Consider the following 21985-nt stretch of genomic DNA (forward strand, 5'->3'; position numbering starts at 1 on the left):
GATGGCTGTGGATGAAATGAATTACACCATGGGGAGTGTTCGGCAGAGTGTAGATGCCTATGTTTGTGGGTATTTTGGGGGACCGTGGTGTAAAGACAGTGCACTCCGTTTTAACTCTCTCTTCTGTTTAAACCCCAGGTCTATCGTTGCCTACCAGCCAGCGGGGCTGAACACTCATGCCTTTGATGCTGCTGCCTTTTTTAAATCGGTGGGCATCTTCCTAGGTATATTCAGTGGCTCTTTTACCATGGGAGCCGTAACTGGCGTCGTGACGGCTCTAATATCCTTTTTGTGGTCATCGTGCCCGCCCTGGGGAGGATCGTGTGCTGTCACACTCGCGACAACAAGGTCTCGGTTCTCCCTTTCAGAGGTGGATTTTTTTTTTTTTTCTGGAGGCTCCCGAAATGGGTCCCTTTGGTCAAACGTGACCGTCGAGCGTGTAGCTAAGAGTCCGAGAAAAGGTTGGGGAGTGTGACTCTGGCCGAAGCTCGGTGCCCCCCTTTTCATTGGCTCCCTGCTGTGAACCAGTTGGGGATGCGAGTTCAGGGAAAACATTGGCTTTAGGGGGTGGTGGTGAAAAGAGCGAGGAGGAGGCAGGGGGTCAGGGACCACCACACAGGAGGCCGGGAGGGAGCAGGCTGGGAAGTACTTTAGATTCAAGCTCGCCACTGCCACCTACTGTTACGGGTCACGCCGGCTACTGTGGCCGCAACCACCTGCGGCCATTGGTGGGAATTACTGCAAGGTGGCCTCCCTCAAGCGAAGGATGGTATCATCTTGAGTTAAACACCGACCAAGCGACGTAAAAGCACAGTGTGGAATGAGCAGGCGGCCCCCGGGCAGGTGTGCTGCCTGTCCTTCGTCATATCTTTCGATGGCGCCACTGCCCAGTACAAGGTAACGGGAGCCGCACGTGCCGGCCGCATCGTCTCAGCCTCCGATCATTGTACAAATTATCAATGAGACTTTATACATTCATTTGTATATTAAATCTTTGAGACGTGGCACATATTTTGCGCTTCCCGCGTATCTCAGTTCGGACTAGCCACACGCCACGCGTTCAGCGGCCACGTGTGGCTAGCGGCTGCCATATTGGATGGCGCGGATCCAGTTGCTTTCTTCACAGAGGCCCTTTAGATGCCCCGGGGACTTCCACTGTTCGGTGAAAGCACTCGTGAGATAGTTCCGTGCTGGACCACTGTGGAAGGGCAGTGCTATGAGGGCAATCTCTGGTCCCAAAAAGTGACACAAGCACCTTGTAGTTGCCCCTGGGGGTGTGCTTTCTTTTTCTTTTTTTTTAGTGTGTCATGCCTTCATGAGACACCTGCTGTGAGCTCTGGTCTTGGTGGCCCACAGAGGTCAGAGTCTCACTGGCCTACTCTCCCCCGGCCTGCCATGTGGTACCCCCCCACCCCCCGGCACTGCTAAGACTGACCTGCCAGTCACCCCTCAGGCCAAGATCGTGCCCCTCAGAGCCAGGGGGCATTGCAAAGAGCACAGAAGACCTCTTTCTGGTTTCCTTAGAAAGTTCGATTTCTAAAGACAGCTTTATTAAGATAAAATTCACGTACCGTGCCATTCACCCCATTTCATTTTCGGTATGCTACATTATCGGTTTGTTTGTTTTTTTTTAATTGCGATAAAATACCTATAACACAATTTGCCCCTGTAACCACTTTTCAGTGTCCACCTCGGTGGCATTACATGCGTCCACATTGTGTAAGCATCCCCTCTGTCTGTTTTCGGAACCTTTGCATCATCCCAGACAGAAACCGTGGAGCCAAGAAACGGTATCCCGCTTTCTCCTCTCTCCCAGCCCTCAGTAACCTCTTTCCTGCTAGAAAGAACTCAGTTTTTATGACTTTAAGAACCGAGCAGCAGCTGTGGGGCCCCCAAAAGAAGCGTTGGAGGGAAAGGATAGCCCTTAGGGAGGGGGAGGGGAGTCCCGGGCTGATGGAGCATGGTTCTTGGTGGCCCTGATAACTTGTTCCTGGAGCCGAGTTCCTTGACGGGTGGGGCCCACGTGACCAAGTTCACCAAGCTGCACTGCTTCCCCCTCCTGGAGACGGCACTCTTCTTCCTGATGTCCTGGAGCACGTTCCTTTTGGCGGAAGCCTGTGGCTTTACAGGTGGGTTCACACTACCCTTGGGCTGCCCTTCCCCTTACTGTAGCGGCGGCTGTGTTTCAGTGTTGTTTTTTTATGACGTCAGTTTCATGAATTATTAGTGTAAGTAACCGTGTGGTTTTAGCACCTCACAATCTCTCGTCAAAAAAGAAAAGAAAAGGAAAGAAAGAAAGAAAGAGAGAGAAAGAGAAAGAAAGAAAGAAAGGAAAGAAAGAAAGAAAAGAAAAGAAAAAAGAAAAGAAAAAAGAATATCACAGGAGCACCTGAGTAGCTCAGTCAGTTAAGCGTCTGACTTCAGCTCAGGTCGTGATCTCACAGTTTGTGGGTTCGAGCCCCACGTCAGGCTCTCTGCTGACAGCACAAAGCCCACTTCGGATCCTTTGTCCCCCCCTCTCTCTGGTCCTCCGCTGCTCGCTCACTCTCAAAAATAAATAAACATTTTTATTAAATCCCTGAAATTTTCCACTAGAAAATCAAGTACAATTACTATACATGAGCCAGGTAGTTGGGGGAGCCCTTTTATCCTCTTTTCAAAATAGTGCAACATGCATTTATAGGCAGCATTGTAAAATATCCCAGTTCTTTAAAACTTGACAGTTATCTGTAAATGTATAGGCAAAGGCCCCCGTGTCAGCTGTCTTGCACAACAAAATAGTTACCATTAATCAGAAATCGAGGTAATGAAGGCTCGGATAAATGGAACGGTACCCTGGATCCATTTGGTCTCAAGCCCTAGACGAGGCAAAAACAGAAAGCGTTTGCCTGGAATGAAAATCCCTGGCTTCTGAGAACCTAGAGGAACAGGACAAAAGGGCATGATGGGCCCTCATGGCCTCTTTGAAGAAATGAACGCTAAATGCCAAATTCGGGGGCAGTTTAGAGGAGGGGGAGAGAATGCCCTTAAAACTGTAGCAAGAAGGGAAGTCAAGGACCTTGGCTTTGAAGGCGGGCAGAATGAGAAGAAGGAAAGGTTGGTAGGAGTGGTGGGGGCAGGGGGAACCTTCAGGAATAGGAAACTTTTCCAAACTGTTCCAGTAGCTGGATATGTTGGGCCTACCCTAACTTTTTTGTTGCAGCGGGGATTTTTTTCCTGCTTCCTTTTTTATTTCATCATTGATTTTTTTTTTCTTTTTTAACCACCCCTCCCCAGGCGTTGTGGCTGTCCTTTTCTGTGGCATCACGCAGGCTCATTACACCTACAACAATCTGTCGGTGGAATCAAGAAGTCGAACAAAGCAGGTGAGAGCGGGCCCTGGGTCCTCACGAGTGCCCTGTGACTAGCAGGGAGGGGGCCCACACGACTTATGGCTTCCTTTTACCTTTCTGTGCAGCTCTTTGAGGTGTTACACTTCCTGGCAGAGAACTTCATCTTCTCCTACATGGGCCTGGCTCTCTTTACCTTCCAGAAGCATGTCTTCAGCCCCGTTTTCATCATTGGAGCTTTTGTATCCTTTTTTGTGTGTGTGTGTGTGTGGTTCTGCTGTTTTCTGCGTGGACAGGTGACCGCCGCTGGAGAAGCTAGTTCATGGTGTTTTCATGATGAGAAAAAAGAAGGCTTACGTGGGTTCGTAGACCTAAACGTATTTCAGGATCTGCATCAGTCCCCGAATCGTTTTTACTTCAGTGCTGCACGAATCCCAATCCAGGAGGTTCCCAGTTCCGAAGACCCGAAGGTTCTGTTAGTCTTGCTCCCAGCCGCACATGGGAGCGAGCAGCCTTTCCTCTGGCTGCCCAGAGAAGCCCGCAGGCGTTACAAGCACGCTTTCACGGGAGCATCCCTACCGTGACAGCTCACTGTGGAAAAGACGTTTTTCCCCCGCTAAGGGGGAAAAAAAAACCAAGGAAAGGAAGAGACCACAAAATGGAAAAATACTCATTTCCTTGACTCAGTTCCACTGTAAGCACAGGTTTTGGAAGAGACACACAGTTTAGGGGATTGGCTTCTCTCAAGTCAGGAGGGCCTTGGAACTGGAGTGATCTAGCTCAGCCTGGAGCTGGAGTCCCCTATTGCTGGGCATTTGCACTTGCCTTTTCCTTTTGTAAGAAAAGTTTTAATGTTTATTATTTATTTTGAGAGAGAATCCAAAGCAGGCCCTGGGCTCTGCGCCATCAGCGGAGAGCCCGGCGCGGGGCTCGAACCCACGAACCGTGGGATCATGAGCCGAGCCGAAGTCGGACGCTCAACCAACTGAGCCACCCAGATGCCCATACTCTTGCCTTTTCTGAGGCCTCGTGGGTAACCTTAAAAAAAAAAAAAAAAAAAGGAGCGTTTTTCTCTTCTGGGCTTTTCGTTTATGGTGCAGGCATAGCTGACCCTCACCAAGCAGCTAGATAGCGATAAGTGGCCCAATGCCACGTGGAGGCCTTCCAGTTAGAGTGTTAATCGGCTTCCACCGGGGCTCCTTTCTCGGGTTTATACACTCACCAGAGTGACAGCTGCAAATCTAAGGGGATCAGTGTTTTTATTCTCGATTCAGAAAGACCTCCTCACATGCCTCCTGGATTTGTATTCCTGGCACAGCATCCTGCAAAGGATAGTGAGAGCACCGCTCTTGTTTGCAGATGAGGGCCTCGCGGGGGGGGGGGGGGGGGGGGGGGAAGACAGGTCCCCTGGGAATCTCAAAGGCCACTTCCCACTGGAGGACAGTTGCCTGGCTTCTGGGATGGAATCGAGCTTTCTGAGTGCTACCTGCTTTCCTGCCGTTCGAAACAACACAACACAACACAACACCAAAGGAGAAAACAAAAAAAAAAAAGCTAAAAGCAGAAAAACAGTCCGTCCTTTACCCTGGAGAAGGCAGAGGACAGTTCCGCCCTGGCTTCTGTCTGAAACAGCTGCAGCCCTGGGCAGCTGGCACTCAGCTGGAACGGAAGCTCCCGGTCCCCGCGGGTCCCATGGCAGTTTCCTCCTGTAACCAGGACAGCATGTGGCTCCCTGCCGGGCTCTGTTCTCCATTCAGCGAGTGACGAATGGCCCGTTTCCCTGAATTTTTCGCTTGCCACACTCCTCTGCCTCCATGGGCTCACGCCTCCAAAAAGACATCTGAGCCACCCGGGTAGAGACATCTACCCCCTCTTGAGGCTTGGGAGGGACATGAATGCATCTGAAGTGTCCCAAGTGCTCCCAAGTTTCCACACCTCTTAGCCGTAGCATCTTCCTGGTCATTTTGAGCCCCTCCTGTTTACTTCTGACTAAAGCTTATGAGCTCTTGACCCACGGGTTAGAGATTTGTTCTTCTTGTGACTTTCCTTCTTTTTTTAAAAATTTTTTTATAAATTTTTTTTAACGTTTTATTTATTTTTGAGACAGAGAGAGACAGAGCATGAACGGGGGAGGGGCAGAGAGAGAGGGAGACACAGAATCAGAAGCAGGCTCCAGGCTCTGAGCCGTCAGCCCAGAGCCCGACGCCGGGCTTGAACTCACGGACCGCGAGATCGTGACCTGAGCTGCAGTCGGACGCTTAACCGACTGAGCCACCCAGGCACCTCATGACTTTCCTTCTTCTAACGGAGCCCAAGCCACTGTTTGCTCCTCTCAACTCCCCACCCCTGCCAGGGCTCCTCGGCTTAGGTGTAGATAGGGGGGAGACTTGGTCCACACCCGCTTAATTAAATCAAGAAGTTCCAACAGTGCGTCTAGCAGGCTAGGCATTACCTCTGTGAGCCAGGAGGTCGGGAAAGGTGGCCACCTGCGTCCTGCTTGTAGCTGACACGTGTTCCGAGGGCACCGGGTCTAGCCCGGCTGCCTTGCGCATCCCTCCTGATCGTGGTGCGGTTAGCTCCTGGTCACAGGGTGTCCCAGCATTCCTAAAATTCTCTGCTCCACCAGAGGCCGGGCGAAGCTGCCGTTCTAGAAACCCGTTGGGCCCTTAACCTCCACCTGGTGGTCAGGTTGCCATCTTCCTGGGCCGAGCTGCACACATCTACCCGCTCTCCTTCTTCCTCAACTTGGGCAGAAGGCATAAGATTGGCTGGAACTTTCAACACATGATGATGTTTTCAGGTAAAAGCCCCGGGAACGTAAAGAAAATGAGCTTTCTTCGGCAGGCGTGTCAGCGTGACTAAACTATGATGGATAAGGTCCGTAAAAAGAAGTTAAAATTCCTGGTTCTTTTTGCATTCTCCCACAGTGCTGAGTAGACCGACCTACGCGTCACACAGAGGTAATATCGATTTTGCAAACCACACTACCAAATGTGAACATTCTCCCCCAAAACAGCCGCGTCTTCATGTTTATCTCTACCGCCCACGGGGCCTGGCGGTATAGGAGTATTTAAAGTGCTTGATTGTTTTCTAGTTGATGTGCATAAGCCTTAATCTTCCAGAAGGGCTCCAGACCTAAAATTAGAAGGGAGATAGGTCTGCTCTAAAAAAATTTCTTTTAATGTTTATTTATTTTTGAGAGAGAGAGACAGAGACAGAGACAGAGCATGAACAGGGGAGGGGCAGAGAGAGAGGGAGACACAGAGTCCGAAGCAGGCTCCAGGCTCCGAGCTGTCAGCACAGAGCCCGACGCGGGGCTTGAACTCACAGACCGCGAGATCATGACCTGAGCCAAAGTCGGACGCTTAACTGACTGAGCCACCCGGGTGCCCCGGGAGATGGGCCTTTAATGAGAAAGAACACAGGCCACGTCACTCAGTACCTCCCAGCTGCAGTATCCACTCTTGGAAAATAATGAAATTGAGCTAATTGTTGAGCTTCCTCCTAGCTCCAACTTCCCGTGAGGCAAAAAATAAAATTCACTTGGGTAAGCAAAGATGAGCCCCAAACCGGAAGTTAATGGCCGTGGTAATTCTGCTTGATTTATACTGTCTCCCAGATGCCCCCCTCTCCACTCTAGAGCTGAGAAGTGTGCAGAAGCCGCTGAGGCGAGAAAGGACAGAAAATAGTGGACATATTTTAAGTTTATCTTGGTGAATGAGTTCTGTCCAACTCATCTTGCTCTTCTCCACCAGAGCTGTCTGTCTGTCTGTCTGCCTCTCTGACTCTCTATTTGCCCCTCCCCTGCTTGTGCTCTCTCCCTCAAAAATAAACATTAGAAAAAAGAAAGTTCTTTTAAAAAATTTTTAACGTTTATTTATTTGGGGGGGGGGGCAGAGGGGCAGAGAGAGGGAGACACAGAATCCGAAGCAGGCTCCAGGCTCTGAGCTGACTGCCAGCACAGAGCTCGGTGTGGGGCTCAAACTCACGAATGGCGAGATCATGACCTGAGCCAAAGTCAGACACTTAACCGACTGAGCTACCCAGGCACCCCCTTCCCCCCTAAAAGAGAAAGTTCTAGTGGAGAAGAGCAAGATGAGTTGGAGAGAACTCATTCACCAAGATAAACTTAAAATATGTCCGCTGTTTTCTGGACTAAAAGGCAGTACACAGTTTTGTTTAAAGGCATCTCCTATAAAGATTATTTCCTGCTGGGAACAATGTCGCCATCAAAAGGAACTCCAGACAATGCAGCACACGTTGTCTCTCCCTGACCCCTAACTTTTCTTCTTTGAGACAACATCCCTTTAGAGGCCGAAGTACTCATCGGTGATGAAGCTGGCTATAGGGCAATCGAGATGTGTGTGTTATTTCCCAAGTACGGATTAATAGAAAACATTAACTTGGCTCTGTTTTTTAATGTAACTCTTTTTTAAAGTTTATTTATTTATCTCGGGAGAGAGAAAGAGAGAGAGCAAGCAGGGGAGGGGCAGTGAGAGAGGGAGAGGGACTCCCAGGCAGGCTCCGCACTACCAGCGCAGAGCCCAGGGCGGGGCTCGAACTCCCGAACCTCGAGCTCATGACCTGAGCTGAAAGCGAGAGTCGAATGCTTGCTTAACCAACTGAGCCACCCAAGTGCCCCTTTGATGTAACTTTTTTTGAATCATGTTTTAGTGAATTGTGAAGCTCGCAGATGAGGGAATTTACCAAACTGTTAGGAAAGGCGGGAGAATGTGCAAACAGATACAGTGGGTATTGCTTTTTATTCTCTCATATAATATACACAGTCTGGCCAAAGGTGAATAGGAACTTATACCAGATGTCTATTAAAGACCACGGATTCGGCCTTTACCGTAAAACAAATGGTGAGCATTAGTATGAAGAAGGAACAAAAGAACTTAGAAAGGTAAACATTAAAATGTGGGAGCTTAATCTTTTAAGCAAACAGCATTTTATTAAATGTAATTAAAATCTAGCATAAGATGAAAATATGAGAACTCGCATAAAAGGAGAACAAATATTTGTGAATATATATTAACCTGGGTGGCTCAGTCAGTTAAGCATCTGACCTTGGCTCAGGTCATGATCTCCAGGCTTGTGAGTTCGAGCCCCGCGTCGGGCTCTGTGCTGACAGCTCAGAGCCCACTTCGAAGTCTGTGTCTCCCTCTCTCTCTGCCCCTCCCCCACTCGCTCGTGTGCGCTCTCTCTCTCTCAAAAATAAATAATAAAACATTTAAAAAAATTCAGTGCTGTTTCAGTTCCTTTGTGAGTGTTGCACTCTGTAGGTCACAGCATCTGCTCTGAAACTTAAACGCAAAGATGAATATACTTAACTGTGTACATTTAATTTCTATCTCCCAGGGTTGTTTTTTTAGGATAGTTGACACATAGTGTTATATTAGTTTCAGATGTCCAATATCATGACTCAACTTCGTTCCAGGCTATGCTGTACTCACCGTGTGTTTGGCGCTTAGCCTTAATACCCGTTAATGTAGAAAAAGGGCCAGCAGACTACATCCCCTGGGCCAAATCTGGCCGTTGCGTATTTTCATATACTCCACGGCTAAGAGTGGCTTTTACAGATGGACATTTACAATCTATTTGACGATAGAGGACACTAACTTTGCAATCCAATTAAGTGAAATATAGTCCTCCAAAAGAATTCACCTATATCACAACACATTATACTGTGTTGTTATTATTCTCTTTTTGGTTTTTGCCCATAAGATTTGGTAGAAATTTGGGTTTGTTTTTTCTTTTTTTTGCTTTTCTCTTCTATGTAAGTACCTACAAAATAGCCTTGATTTTTCCTCTTGACCCCCAAAGCCTAAAATATTTATTATCTGACCCTTTACAGAAAAAAATTGCCAACGCTTGACGTAGATCGGGTTGTATTGTTACTTCTCTGTGTAGCTTTGCTAAGGAAATGCTAGGCTGCTCTGTGGGTCCTGGGACACAGATCACAAATATGTATTTGATGTATTCAGACCTAGCCTCTTACTTCAGTTTATAATGAATCACAGACCTAGAGAGCTTATATTCATTAGTTCTTATTTATCTTTCTTTTTATTTCATGTTACTAGCAGGAGAATGATCTCCGTAATAAGAGTGTTATTGTTCTAGAATGTGCCGGACAAAGTAGTGCAGTGTTTTTCTCATCGCATTTGGGCATTTTGCAAAAGAAGACTTCAAACAAGAGAAAACCACATTCCCTTAAGGTCCTTCTTTCTGAATAAGACAGTTTGGCTCCCGAAACATACGTGGATGTTATAGTTTATTAGCCCTGAGTGGCAGCAACGGATCTGAGGACACATTGTCATCCGCCCTTATAACCAGATCTTCCTCTCTGGTCCCCGCAGGCCTCAGGGGCGCGATGGCATTTGCGCTGGCCATCCGCGACACGGCATCCTACGCTCGCCAGATGATGTTCACGACCACCCTCCTCATCGTCTTCTTCACTGTCTGGATCATTGGCGGAGGCACAACACCCATGCTGTCGTGGCTTAACATAAGGTCAGTTTGAAAGCACGGCCAGTTTTGCGTCTGACTATGTCCCTGTGCTCACACACAGGGGGAGACAGCTCAGTACATGGAAGGTTTTTACGTTTGTTGTTGTTGTTGTGGGTTTGCGGGAGGGCTTAAAAATAAAAAGCAATAACTGAAAAGTCAGAGTATTGAGTTTTCCATGAGAAAAAGGGTTGCCATGTAAAATGTTTGTGAGTACAGACACACGGGGCGTTAGAAACACCTGGACCTTGCTGGAACAGCGACAGGGCCAGAATTCAAAAGCCTCCAAGCTGCTGGCAGAGTCTGGCATTTGACATTCCTCTGAAATCAAACCTGCGGCCTTCAAAAGAAGCTCATCCGCTTCAGATGATAACGAGAAACAAAAAGAGGCAATTAGGGTTTTGTTTTTCAGAGGAAACCGTGTCTCCTCTCGCTTGAGCGCACAAAAGAGGCGTGGCATTTCCTGCGTAACCCTTATTTGTTGCAGCCTCATGGATGTCCCCTGCCTGTGGTTTGGCAGCTGTGTCGGGAGAGAGAGCAACTGACCTAAATTTGATTTTGTTTCAAAGAGGGTTTGGATTCCAGAGTGTGCTTCTGCGCCCCCAGCTCCTTAGGGGACAGAGGAGCCTGGAGCAGGGGTCAAGAGCCCCAGAGCCTAACCCCGGCTCTGGTTCAAGGCAAGCCCTTCACGTCTTTGGGCCTCGGTTCTCCTGGACGTGAAGTTCTGCCTCCCCGGAGGGGCTCCCACCGCGCCCCTCAGTTTTGGGTCTGCAGAGGTTGAATGCGAGCAGAAAGAGGAAAGCACTGGAGCAGTGCTTAGGTGTGAAGGATCCTCCGAAAAGCCACAAGGTGGCACTGTTTCTTCCTTTCTCTCCTGGCCTTTCGTTCCTACTCCCTTCTCTGGAATACAGAGCGCACTGGCCTAACGGTGTCTAGCATACCTACCTTGGGAGGAGAGAGGACCTACAAAGATCTCGTAGTCATCCTTAGGGTGAGGGGGACACGTGGAACTTGGGAGAAAGCTGGAATTTGAAAGAACAGTCTCCCCCACCATCAGGGACTTTTGTATCGATGGCGGGCAGGGGTTCCTGGGCTTGGCGCCTGCCAGCCCCACCATTTCTGGGCTAGCGAGTCTCAGCCTCGCATCCTGGTGGGTCTGCAGAACCTAGCGGGGAGAGGGGTGGGGGGTCAGAGACAGTCGTATCATAGCTAACACTTGCGATGCTGGCAATAACTTGCCCGGGCCACAGAGCTTTCGGTGGATGAGCTGGGACTTGAACCCGGGCAGTCTTGCCACACAGTCCACAGCCTTAACCTTAAGAAGGTCGGCTGTGTTAGGGACTGGCGCCGCGTCGTGAAATGGGGGGTGATGAGAATTTCGAGCTCCTGGCACGAGTCTCTAGGGAAAATAATTCATTGTGGGAATACAAACCTGAAGAAGAAAATGGACAGATTTTTGGCGCTAACTCTGAGACCCAAGACGGCGCCATCTTCGTTCTGTGTAAGAATAAGCGCAAGAGAGGAGGCTTGTCCCCCACACACAGTTGAGGATCTTTGCATTCGGTGACCTCCGAGGTGACGTTCTGCTCCTGTTGGGGCACTCCGTAGGTACCCTGGATGCTCAGAGCCTGAGGAAATCCTGTTTGGTTTTCCTGCTCATTTATAAGTCCCCTTTTCCTCCTGCCACCCTCCCCCACCCCACACAGATACGACTGAATACTTTTCCACTGAGAGTAGAGAGGTGACTGGGGACATTTTGCAGTTCTGGTAACCCTTTTCTAAACCGGGCCATTAAAACTGCCCTACCCAGAGCTGAGAGTGTGGGCAGCTTTCCATGAGGCACACGAGCCGTACGTGTACAAATATAATCACTGTTGTGTTGTGGAAATACTGATGTAACATATAGATAGCACCCAGAACATAGCACACACTGAGGGGCCCGGAAATGAGTGTGTGTGTGACCGGGTGTACGAGAGATCTAGTTCCCCCGCCTCCTCGCCAGCATTTGGTGTTAACCACCATTTGTCATTGTAGTTGTTCTAACAGGTGGGTGGGGATACCTCCCCGTGGCCTTCATGTGCATTCCTCTAATGACCGATGATGTTGAACATCTCTTCATGTGCCCATTTGCCATTCATCTGTCTTCCTCGGTGAAACACCTGTTCACACTTCTCATCTATTTTCTAATCAGATTGTTTGGGTTTTTTTTTATTGAGTTCTGAGTGTTCTTTATTTATTATAGATACTAGTCTTTTCTCAGAGATGTGCTTTGCAAATATTTTCTCCCAGTCTTAGCTTGTCTTTTAATCCTTCTAGTAGAGTCATCGAAGAACAGAAGTTTTAGTTTTGAGGGAGTGCAGTTTATCTTTTTTTTTCCCTTTTACACATCGTGCCTTTGGTGTTATATGTAAGGACTCTCCGTCAAGCCCTAGGCCGTGAAGATTTCATTCTGTGTTATCTTCTTTTTTTTAAATGTTTATTTTTGAGAGAGAGAGAGCAAGTGCATGAACGGGGGAGGGGCAGAGAGAGAGGGAGACACAGAATCCGAAGCAGGCTCCAGGCTCTGAGCTGTCAGCACAGAGCCTGACACGGGACTCGAACTCACGGATGGCGAGATCATGACCTGAGCTGAAGTCGGACACTCAACCGACTGAGCCACCCAGGCGCCCCTCTTCTATGTTATCTTCTAAAAGTTTCTTAGTTCTATGCTTGACATTTGAGTCTGTGGTCCATTTGGAGTTAATTTTTATATAAGCTGTGAGGCTCAGGTTTAGGTTTTATTATCTTTTTTATTTGCCTATTGGCCATCCGGTTGTTCTGGCACAATGTGTTAAAAAGACAAGTCTTACTCTGTTGGATTACTTTTGCTCCTTTGCCAAAAATCAGTTGGCTCGATGCACGTGGGTTTGTCTGTATTCTGCCCCACTGATGAATGTGGTCACCCCTCCACACTGTCCTGATAACTATAGTTATGTAATAAGCTGTAGCATCAGATAGAGCGAGCCCTCCCACATTATTCTTTTTCAAAACTCTCGTAGCTGTTCTCGTTGCTTTCCATATATATTTTAGAAGAAGCCTGTCCATCTCTGAAAAAATAAGAAAACACCTGGCTGGAATTTTCACAGGGATTGCGTTAAGCCTATAGTAAGTTTGGGGAGAACTGCCATCTTGTTTTCTGTCTTCCAATTCATGAACGCGGCACGTTTCTTCATTTATTCATGGTTTGTGAGATTTGTATCTAAGTACTTCTTCTCTTCTGAGCAATTATAAATGTTATTCTGTCTTCAATTTCAGGCTCCATGTGTTCATTGCTAGGATATAGAAATACAGTGGGTTTTTGTATGTGGATCTCGTATCCTGTGACCTTGCTGGACTCATTTGTTAGTTCTAAGAGGCTTTTGTTTGGTTTTGTTTATAAATTCTTTGGGATTTCCTACATAGACCATCACATCATTTGCAAACAGAGACAGTTTTATGTCTTCCTTTGCAACCAGTGTACGTTTTATTTCCCTTTCTTGACTTACTGTTCTGGCTAGGACTTTCAATAAGATGTCGAGTAACAGTGACATGAGCTGACATCCTGATCTTGTTTCCAGTCGTAAGGGGAAAATATTCAGTCTTTGACCAATAAGTATAATATTAGCTGTAGGGTTTTTGTAGATGTTCCTCATCAAGTTGAGGGAGTTTCTATCTATTGTTAGATTTTTGAGGTTTTGTTGGTTTTTTTTTTTTTTTTAATCGTGAACGGATGCTGAAGTTTCTCAAATGCTTTTCCTGTATCTACTGATATAATCATATGATTTTTCTTGTTTAGCCTGTTAATATGGTGGGTTACATCAATTAATGAAAATACTTCCCTAAGACAAACCCCACTTGGTCGTGGTGTATGAGTTTTTAATACACTGCTGAATTCTATTAGCTGTTATTTTGTTAAGGATTTTTGTGGTCTGTGTTCATGAGGGATATTGGTCTGTAGTTTTCTCTTGTTTTGTACTACCTTTGTCTGTTTTTGGTATCAGAGTAATCTGGCCTCACAAAAGGAGCTAGGACATGTTCCCTGCTCTTCTGTTTTCTGAAAGAGATTGTGTAGAATTGGTGTTAGTTCTTTTTGGAAGTTTAATGGAATTCTTGTATAAAATCATCCGGTCCTGGAGACTTCTTTTTCAGGAGCTTTTAAATTGTGAAGGCAATTTCTTTAATACTTACAGGGCTATTTGGGGCGCCTGGGTGGCTCAGTCGGTTAAGCATCTGACTTCGGCTCAGGTCATGATCTCGCAGTCCGTGAGTTCGAGCCCCGCGTCGGGCTCTGTGCTGACAGCTCAGAGCCTGGAGCCTGCTTCAGATTCTGTGTCTCCCTCTCTCTGACCCTCCCCCGTTCATGCTCTGTCTCTGTCTCAAAAATAAATAAACATTAAAAAAAATACTTATAGGGCTATTAAGATGATCTGTTTCCTACTGGGTGAATTATGGTAGTTTGTGAAACTGTTGATGTCTGTGAGCTCTACAGTGATATCCCTTGTTTCGCTGCTGATATTGGTAATTTGTATCTTTCTCTTTTTTTCTTTCAGTCTTGCCAGAGGTTTGTCAACTTTGTGGATCTTTTCAAAGAGCTAGCTCTTCATTGCCTTGATTTTCTATATCGTTTTCCGGTTTCTGCCCCTATCTTTATTCTTTCCTTCTTTCTGACCAACTCCACCCAGACAGCGTCATGAAGCAAATTGGTGAAAAATACACATGGCGTTAGTTCATTGCATTTTCTTGATGTGTATAAATAGTGATTACGTAAGTGTGGAAACTGACATATGTAGAGATTACACGGAAAGACATTCCCTCACAAATAAACTAATGAGATTGATTGGTTTTTCTGGCCTGTGGCTTGTGATGTTACCTGATGGCCATGAATCGTTTCTGTGAACCAGGTTCTTATTCTAAATTGATTCAGAAACCCCGTGAAGTTCAGTGTGGGGTTTCGACCTCCGCGACCTCGGTAAACTTAATACCTACTTGTTCCTTACTTCTCTAGGCTGCTGACAGAGGCCCTGATGAGGTGTTAAGTGGCTGCTCAACATCAGAAGCCCGGGTTGGGTCTCAGAGTTCCACTATAAGTAATTAGGAGTTAGTTGTGATTTGTTTTTAAATTTTTTTAATGCTTATTTATTTTTGAGAGAGAGCAAGAGAGAGTGGAGCAGAGTGGGGGAGGGGCAGAAAGAGAGAGGGGGAGACAAAGACTCTGAAGCAGGCTTCGGGATCTGAGCTGTCAGCACAGAGCCCAACACGGGGCTCGAACCCACGAACCGCCAGATCATGAGCTGAGCTGAAGTCGGATGCTCAACCAACTGAGCCACCCAAGGGCCCCTTGGGAGTTAGTTGTGATTTTTACCCATGGCTAAATTCTCATCTGTCCATAACATAAAAACGAATACAACACAAACCCACAGCCAGGTCGCTGCTTTCCAGAAATCCAGCTTACCTTTCTAAATTGGTAGGTCGTGATTGATATTTTAAAACATAATAGCAAAAATGCTCCAGTGGTTTTCCGTTAATGCACAGACTGCATATTTTTCTTAGCCTCTTGAGCAGGTGTTGTTATTCACAAAGGATATAATTTTGGCAATTAAAAAAAAAAAGTGACCACAGGATTACTTCAGCAGAGGAGTCTCGTATGTGCCCAGAGCACATTTTGGCGACATAGTGGCTGTTCTCTTTGGAGCCCCCGCTTCAAGTGACACAGTTCAACGAGCAGTTGCCCTTCACAGCCCAGTGTGCAGGAACGCAAACACTCAAGGACAAGTAAGGGTAATCCTGTGAGACGGGGAATTTACGACGAAGCTCTTTGTGAGATAACTTGAAGATAAAGGCAGAGAAAAGCCCTGAGCTCTTTATGTAATAGCATTTGTAACTGGATTATTTTAAGAGAGTTTAAGGAAGCCAGCATGTAATCAAAGGGCAGATTCTGTGAGGTGAGGGAATTGGGCTCCCGGGTCTAAGAGACTCGGTGTCACAGCCTTGATTCCACCATTTTTCTTTTCTTTTTTATTTTATTTTATTTTATTTTATTTTATTTTATTTTATTTTAATTTTTATTTAATTTTTATTTTTTTTTTAATTTTTTCTCTTTTTAGACTATTTTATAGCATGTAGTAAATTAGCATTTACATTCATTTTCAGCTTTGTCTTCTGGCTTTTTTTTTCAATATATGAAATTTATTGTCAAATTGGTTTCCATACAACACCCAGTGCTCATCCCAAAAGGTGCCCTCCTCAATACCCATCACCCACCCTCCCCTCCCTCCCACCCCCCATCAACCCTCAGTTCTCAGTTTTTAAGAGTCTCTTATGCTTTGGCTCTCTCCCACTATAACCTCTTTTTTTTTTTTTCCTTCCCCTCCCCCATGGGTTCCTGTTAAGTTTCTCAGGATCCACATAAGAGTGAAACCATATGGTATCTGTCTTTCTCTGTATGGCTTATTTCACTTAGCATCACACTCTCCAGTTCCATCCACGTTGCTACAAAAGGCCATATTTCATTCTTTCTCATTGCCACGTAGTATTCCATTGTGTATATAAACCACAATTTCTTTATCCATTCATCAGTTGATGGACATTTAGGCTTTTTCCATAATTTGGCTATTGTTGAGAGTGCTGCTATAAACATTGGGGTACAAGTGCCCCTATGCATCAGCACTCTTGTATCCCTTGGGTAAATTCCTAGCAGTGCTATTGCTGGGTCATAGGGTAGGTCTATTTTTAATTTTCTGAGGAACCTCCACCCTGCTTTCCAGAGCGGCTGCACCAATTTGCATTCCCACCAACAGTGCAAGAGGGTTCCCGTTTCTCCACATCCTCTCCAGCATCTATAGTCTCCTGATTTGTTCATTTTGGCCACTCTGACTGGCGTGAGGTGATATCTGAGTGTGGTTTTGATTTGTATTTCCCTGATAAGGAGTGACGTTGAACATCTTTTCATGTGCCTGTTGGCCATCCGGATGTCTTCTTTAGAGAAGTGTCTATTCATGTTTTCTGCCCATTTCTTCACTGGGTTATTTGTTTTTCGGGTGTGGAGTTTGGTGAGCTCTTTATAGATTTTGGATACTAGCCCTTTGTCCAATATGTCATTTGCAAATATCTTTTCCCATTCCGTTGGCTGCCTTTTAGTTTTGTTGGTTGTTTCCTTTGCTGTGCAGAAGCCTTTTATCTTCATAAGGTCCCAGTAGTTCATTTTTGCTTTTAATTCCCTTGCCTTTGGGGATGTGTCAAGTAAGAAATTGCTACGGCTGAGGTCAGAGAGGTCTTTTCCTGCTTTCTCCTCTAGGGTTTTGATGGTTTCCTGTCTCACATTCAGGTCCTTTATCCATTTTGAGTTTATTGTTGTGAATGGTGTGAGAAAGTGGTCTAGTTTCAACCTTCTGCATGTTGCTGTCCAGTTCTCCCAGCACCATTTGTTAAAGAGACTGTCTTTTTTCCATTGGATGTTCTTTCCTGCTTTGTCAAAGATGAGTTGGCCATACGTTTGTGGGTCTAGTTCTGCGGTTTCTATTCTATTCCATTGGTCTATGTGTCTGTTTTTGTGCCAATACCATGCTGTCTTGATGATTACAGCTTTGTAGTAGAGGCTAAAGTCTGGGATTGTGATGCCTCCTGCTTTGGTCTTCTTCTTCAAAATTACTTTGGCTATTCGGGGCCTTTTGTGGTTCCATATGAATTTTAGGATTGCTTGTTCTAGTTTTGAGAAGAATGCTGGTGCAATTTTGATTGGGATTGCATTGAATGTGTAGATAGCTTTGGGTAGTATTGACATTTTGACAATATTTATTCTTCCAATCCATGAGCATGGAATGTTTTTCCATTTCTTTATATCTTCTTCAATTTCCTTCATAAGCTTTCTATAGTTTTCAGCATACAGATCTTTTACATCTTTGGTTAGATTTATTTCTAGGTATTTTATGCTTCTTGGTGCAGTGGTTAATGGGATCAGTTTCTTTATTTGTCTTTCTGTTGCTTCATTGTTAGTGTATAAGAATGCAACTGACTTCTGTACATTGATTTTGTATCCTGCAACTTTGCTAAATTCATGTATCAGTTCTAGCAGACTTTTGGTGGAGTCTGTCGGATTTTCCATGTATAATATCATGTCATCTGCAAAAAGTGAAAGCTTGACTTCATCTTTGCCAATTTTGATGCCTTTGATTTGCTTTTGTTGTCTGATTGCTGATGCTAGAACTTCCAACACTATGTGAAACAACAGCGGTGAGAGTGGACATCCCTGTCGTGTTCCTGATCTCAGGGAAAAAGCTCTGTTTTTCCCCATTGAGGATGATGTTAGCTGTGGGCTTTTCATAAATGGCTTTTATGATCTTTAAGTATGTTCCTTCTATCCCGACTTTCTCTAGGGTTTTTATTAAGAAAGGTTGCTGAATTTTGTCAAATGCCTTTTCTGCATCGATTGACAGGATCATATGGTTCTTATCTTTTCTTTTATTAATGTAATGTATCACGTTGATCGATTTGCGAATGTTGAACCAGCCCTGCATCCCAGGAATGAATCCCACTTGATCATGGTGAATAATTCTTTTTATATGCCATTGAATTCGATTTGCTAGTCTCTTATTGAGAATTTTTGCCTCCATATTCATCAGGGATATTGGCCTGTAGTTCTCTTTTTTTACTGGGTCTCTGTCTGGTTTAGGAATCAAAGTAATACTGGCTTCATAGAATGAGTCTGGAAGTTTTCCTTCCCTTTCTATTTTTTGGAATAGCTTGAGAAGGATAGGTATTATTTCTCCTTTAAATGTCTGGTAGAACTCCCCTGGGAAGCCATCTGGTCCTGGACTCTTATTTGTTGGGAGATTTTTGATGACTGATTCAATTTCTTCGCTGGTTATGGGTCTGTTCAAGCTTTCTATTTCCTCCTGATTGAGTTTTGGAAGTGTGTGGGTGTTTAGGAATTTGTCCATTTCTTCCAGGTTGTCCAGTTTGTTGGCATATAATTTTTCATAGTATTCCCTGATAATTGCTTGTATCTCTGAGGGATTGGTTGTAATAATTCCATTTTCATTCATGATTTTATCGATTTGGGTCATCTCCCTTTTCTTTTTGAGAAGCCTGGCTAGAGGTTTATCAATTTTGTTTATTTTTTCAAGAAACCAACTCTTGGTTTCATTGATCTGCTCTACAGTTTTTTTTAGATTCTATATTGTTTATTTCTGCTCTGATCTTTATGATTTCTCTTCTTCTGCTGGGTTTAGGCTGCCTTTGCTGTTCTGCTTCTATTTCCTTTAGGTGTGCTGTTATATTTTGTATTTGGGATTTTTCTTGTTTCTTGAGATAGGCCTGGATTGCAATGTATTTTCCTGTCAGGACTGCCTTCGCTGCATCCCAAAGCGTTTGGATTGTTGTATTTTCATTTTCATTTGTTTCCATATATTTTTTAATTTCTTCTCTAATTGCCTGGTTGACCCATTCATTCTTTAGTAGGGTGTTCTTTAACCTCCTTGCTTTTGGAGGTTTTCCAGACTTTTTCCTGTGGTTGATTTCAAGCTTCATAGCATTGTGGTCTGAAAGTATGCATGGTATGATTTCAATTCTTGTATACTTATGATGAGCTGTTTTGTGACCCAGTATGTGATCTTGGCAAATGTTCCATGTGCACTTGAGAAGAAAGTATATTCTGTTGCTTTGGGATGCAGAGTTCTAAATATATCTGTCAAGTCCATCTGATCCAATGTATCATTCAGGGCCCTTGTTTCTTTATTGACCATGTGTCTAGATGATCTATCCATTTCTGTAAGTGGGGTGTTAAAGTCCCCTGCAATGACCACATTCTTATCAATAAGGTTGCTTATGTTTATGAGTAATTGTTTTATATATCTGGGGGCTCCGGTATTCGGCGCATAGACATTTATAATTGTTAGCTCTTCCTGATGGATAGACCCTGTAATTATTATATAATGCCCTTCTTCATCTCTTGTTACAGCCTTTAATTTAAAGTCTAGTTTGTCTGATAGAAGTATGGCTACTCCAGCTTTCTTTGACTTCCAGTAGCATGATAGATAGTTCTCCAACCCCTCACTTTTAATCTGAAGGTGTCCTCAGGTCTAAAACGAGTCTCTTGTAGACAGCAAACAGATGGGTCTTGTTTTTTTATCCATTCTGATACCCTATGTCTTTTGGTTGGCGCATTTAGTCCATTTACATTCAGTGTTATTATAGAAAGATACAGGTTTAGAGTCATTGTGATGTCTGTATGTTTTATGCTTGTAGTGATGTCTCTGGTACTTCATCTCACAGGATCCCCCTTAGGATCTCTTGTAGGGCTGGTTTCGTGGTGATGAATTCCTTTAGTTTTTGTTTGTTTGGGAAGACCTTTATCTCTCCTTCTATTCTAAATGACAGACTTGCTGGATAAAGGATTCTCGGCTGCATATTTTTTTCTGTTCATCACATTGAAGATCTCCTGCCAATCCTTTCTGGCCTGCCAAGTTTCAGTAGAGAGATCGGTCACGAGTCTTATAGGTCTCCCTTTATAGGTTAGAGCACGTTTATCCCTCGCTGCTTTCAGAATTTTCTCTTTATCCTTGTATTTTGCCAGTTTCACTATGATATGTCGTGCAGAAGATCGATTCAAGTTACGTCTGAAGGGAGTTCTCTGTGCCTCTTGGATTTCAATGCCTTTTTCCTTCCCCAGATCCGGGAAGTTCTCAGCTATTATTTCTTCAAGTACCCCTTCAGCACCTTTCCCTCTCTCTTCCTCCTCTGGGATACCAATGCATAGATTATTTCTCTTTAGTGCATCACTTAGTTCTCTAATTTTCCCTCATACTCCTGGATTTTTTTGTCTCTCTTTTTCTCAGCTTCTTCTTTTTCCATAATTTTATCTTCTAGTTCACCTATTCTCTCCTCTGCTTCTTCAATCCGAGCTGTGGTCATTTCCATTTTATTTTGCAGCTCGTTTATCGCATTTTTTAGCTCCTCCTGACTATTCCTTAGTCCCTTGATCTCTGTAGCAAGAGATTCTCTGCTGTCCTCTATACTGTTTTCAAGCCCAGCGATTAATTTTATGACTGTTATTCTAAATTCACTTTCTGTTATATTGTTTAAATCCTTTTTGATAAGTTCGTTAGCTGTTGTTATTTCCTGGAGATTCTTTCGAGGGGTATTCTTCCGTTTGGTCATTTTGGATAGTCCCTGGAGTGGTGTGGGACTGTGGGGCACTTCCCCTGTGCTGTCTTGAATAACTTGCGTTGGTGGGCGGGGCCGCAGTCTGACCTGATGTCTGCCCCCAGCCCACCGCTGGGGCCACAGTCAGACTGGTGTTTGCCTTCTCTTCCCCTCTCCTAGGGGCGGGATTCACTGTGGGGTGGCGTGGCCCGTCTGGGCTACTTGCACACTGCCAGGCTTGTGGTGCTGGGGATGTGGCGTATTAGCTGGGGTGGATTGGCAAGGTGCACAGGGGCTGGAGGGGTAGGCTCAGCTAGCTTTTCCTTCAGAGATCCACTTCGGGAGGGGCCCTCCGGTACTGGGAGGGAGTCAGACCCATCAGAGGGATGGATCTGCAGAAGCACAGCGTTGGGTGTTTGCACGGTGCAAGCCAGTTCCCTGGCAGGAACCGGTTCCCTTTGGGATTTTGGCTGGGGGATGGGCGGGGGAGATGGCGCTGGCGAGCGCCTTTGTTCCCCGCCAAGCTGAGCTCTGCCTTCCGGGGGCTCAGCAGCTCTCCCTCCCTTTGTCCTCCAGCCTTCCCGCTTTCTGAGCAGAGCTGTTAACTTATGACCTCCCAGACGCTAAGTCGCGCTTGCTGTCGGAACACAGTCCGTCAGGCCCCTCCGCTTTTGCCAGCCAGACTCGGGGGCTCTGCTTGGCCTGCGGGCCGCCCCTCCGCCCCGGCTCCCTCCCGCCAGTCCGTGGAGCGCGCACCGCCTCGCCGCCCTTCCTACCCTCTTCCGTGGGCCTCTAGTCTGCGCTTGGCTCCGGAGACTCCGTTCTGCTAATCCTCTGGCGGTTTTCTGGGTTATTTAGGCAGGTGTAGGTGGAATCTAAGTGATCAGCAGGACGCGCGGTGAGCCCAGCGTCCTCCTACGCCGCCTTCTCGATTCCACCATTTTTCTACCTTTGTGACCTTGGGCAACTTATTGAGGCTCGTCAACTCACTC

The 21985-nt window shown here is 45.7% G+C and overlaps 1 protein-coding gene across 3 annotated transcripts in view; it reads left to right on the plus strand.

Moving 5' to 3' along the window:
- Window positions 1-21985, plus strand: part of SLC9A7 (solute carrier family 9 member A7) — a 136207-nt gene that overhangs the window by 82567 nt on the left and 31655 nt on the right. For all 3 annotated transcript variants that reach the window (XR_008418293.1, XM_053891678.1, XM_053891679.1), the window contains exons 7-12: window positions 139-285; window positions 2029-2129; window positions 3277-3365; window positions 3458-3571; window positions 6018-6129; window positions 9689-9842. Coding sequence is in view for 2 of the 3 variants with exons in the window: in XM_053891678.1 (XP_053747653.1) it covers window positions 139-285; window positions 2029-2129; window positions 3277-3365; window positions 3458-3571; window positions 6018-6129; window positions 9689-9842 (717 nt within the window). In the remaining variant the exon portion in view is untranslated. The remainder of the gene's footprint in view (window positions 1-138; window positions 286-2028; window positions 2130-3276; window positions 3366-3457; window positions 3572-6017; window positions 6130-9688; window positions 9843-21985) is intronic.

Source organism: Panthera pardus, unplaced genomic scaffold (genome assembly GCF_024362965.1).
Source record: "Panthera pardus isolate Hobbes unplaced genomic scaffold, ASM2436296v1 HiC_scaffold_27, whole genome shotgun sequence".
NCBI classification, from domain to species: Eukaryota; Metazoa; Chordata; class Mammalia; order Carnivora; family Felidae; genus Panthera; species Panthera pardus.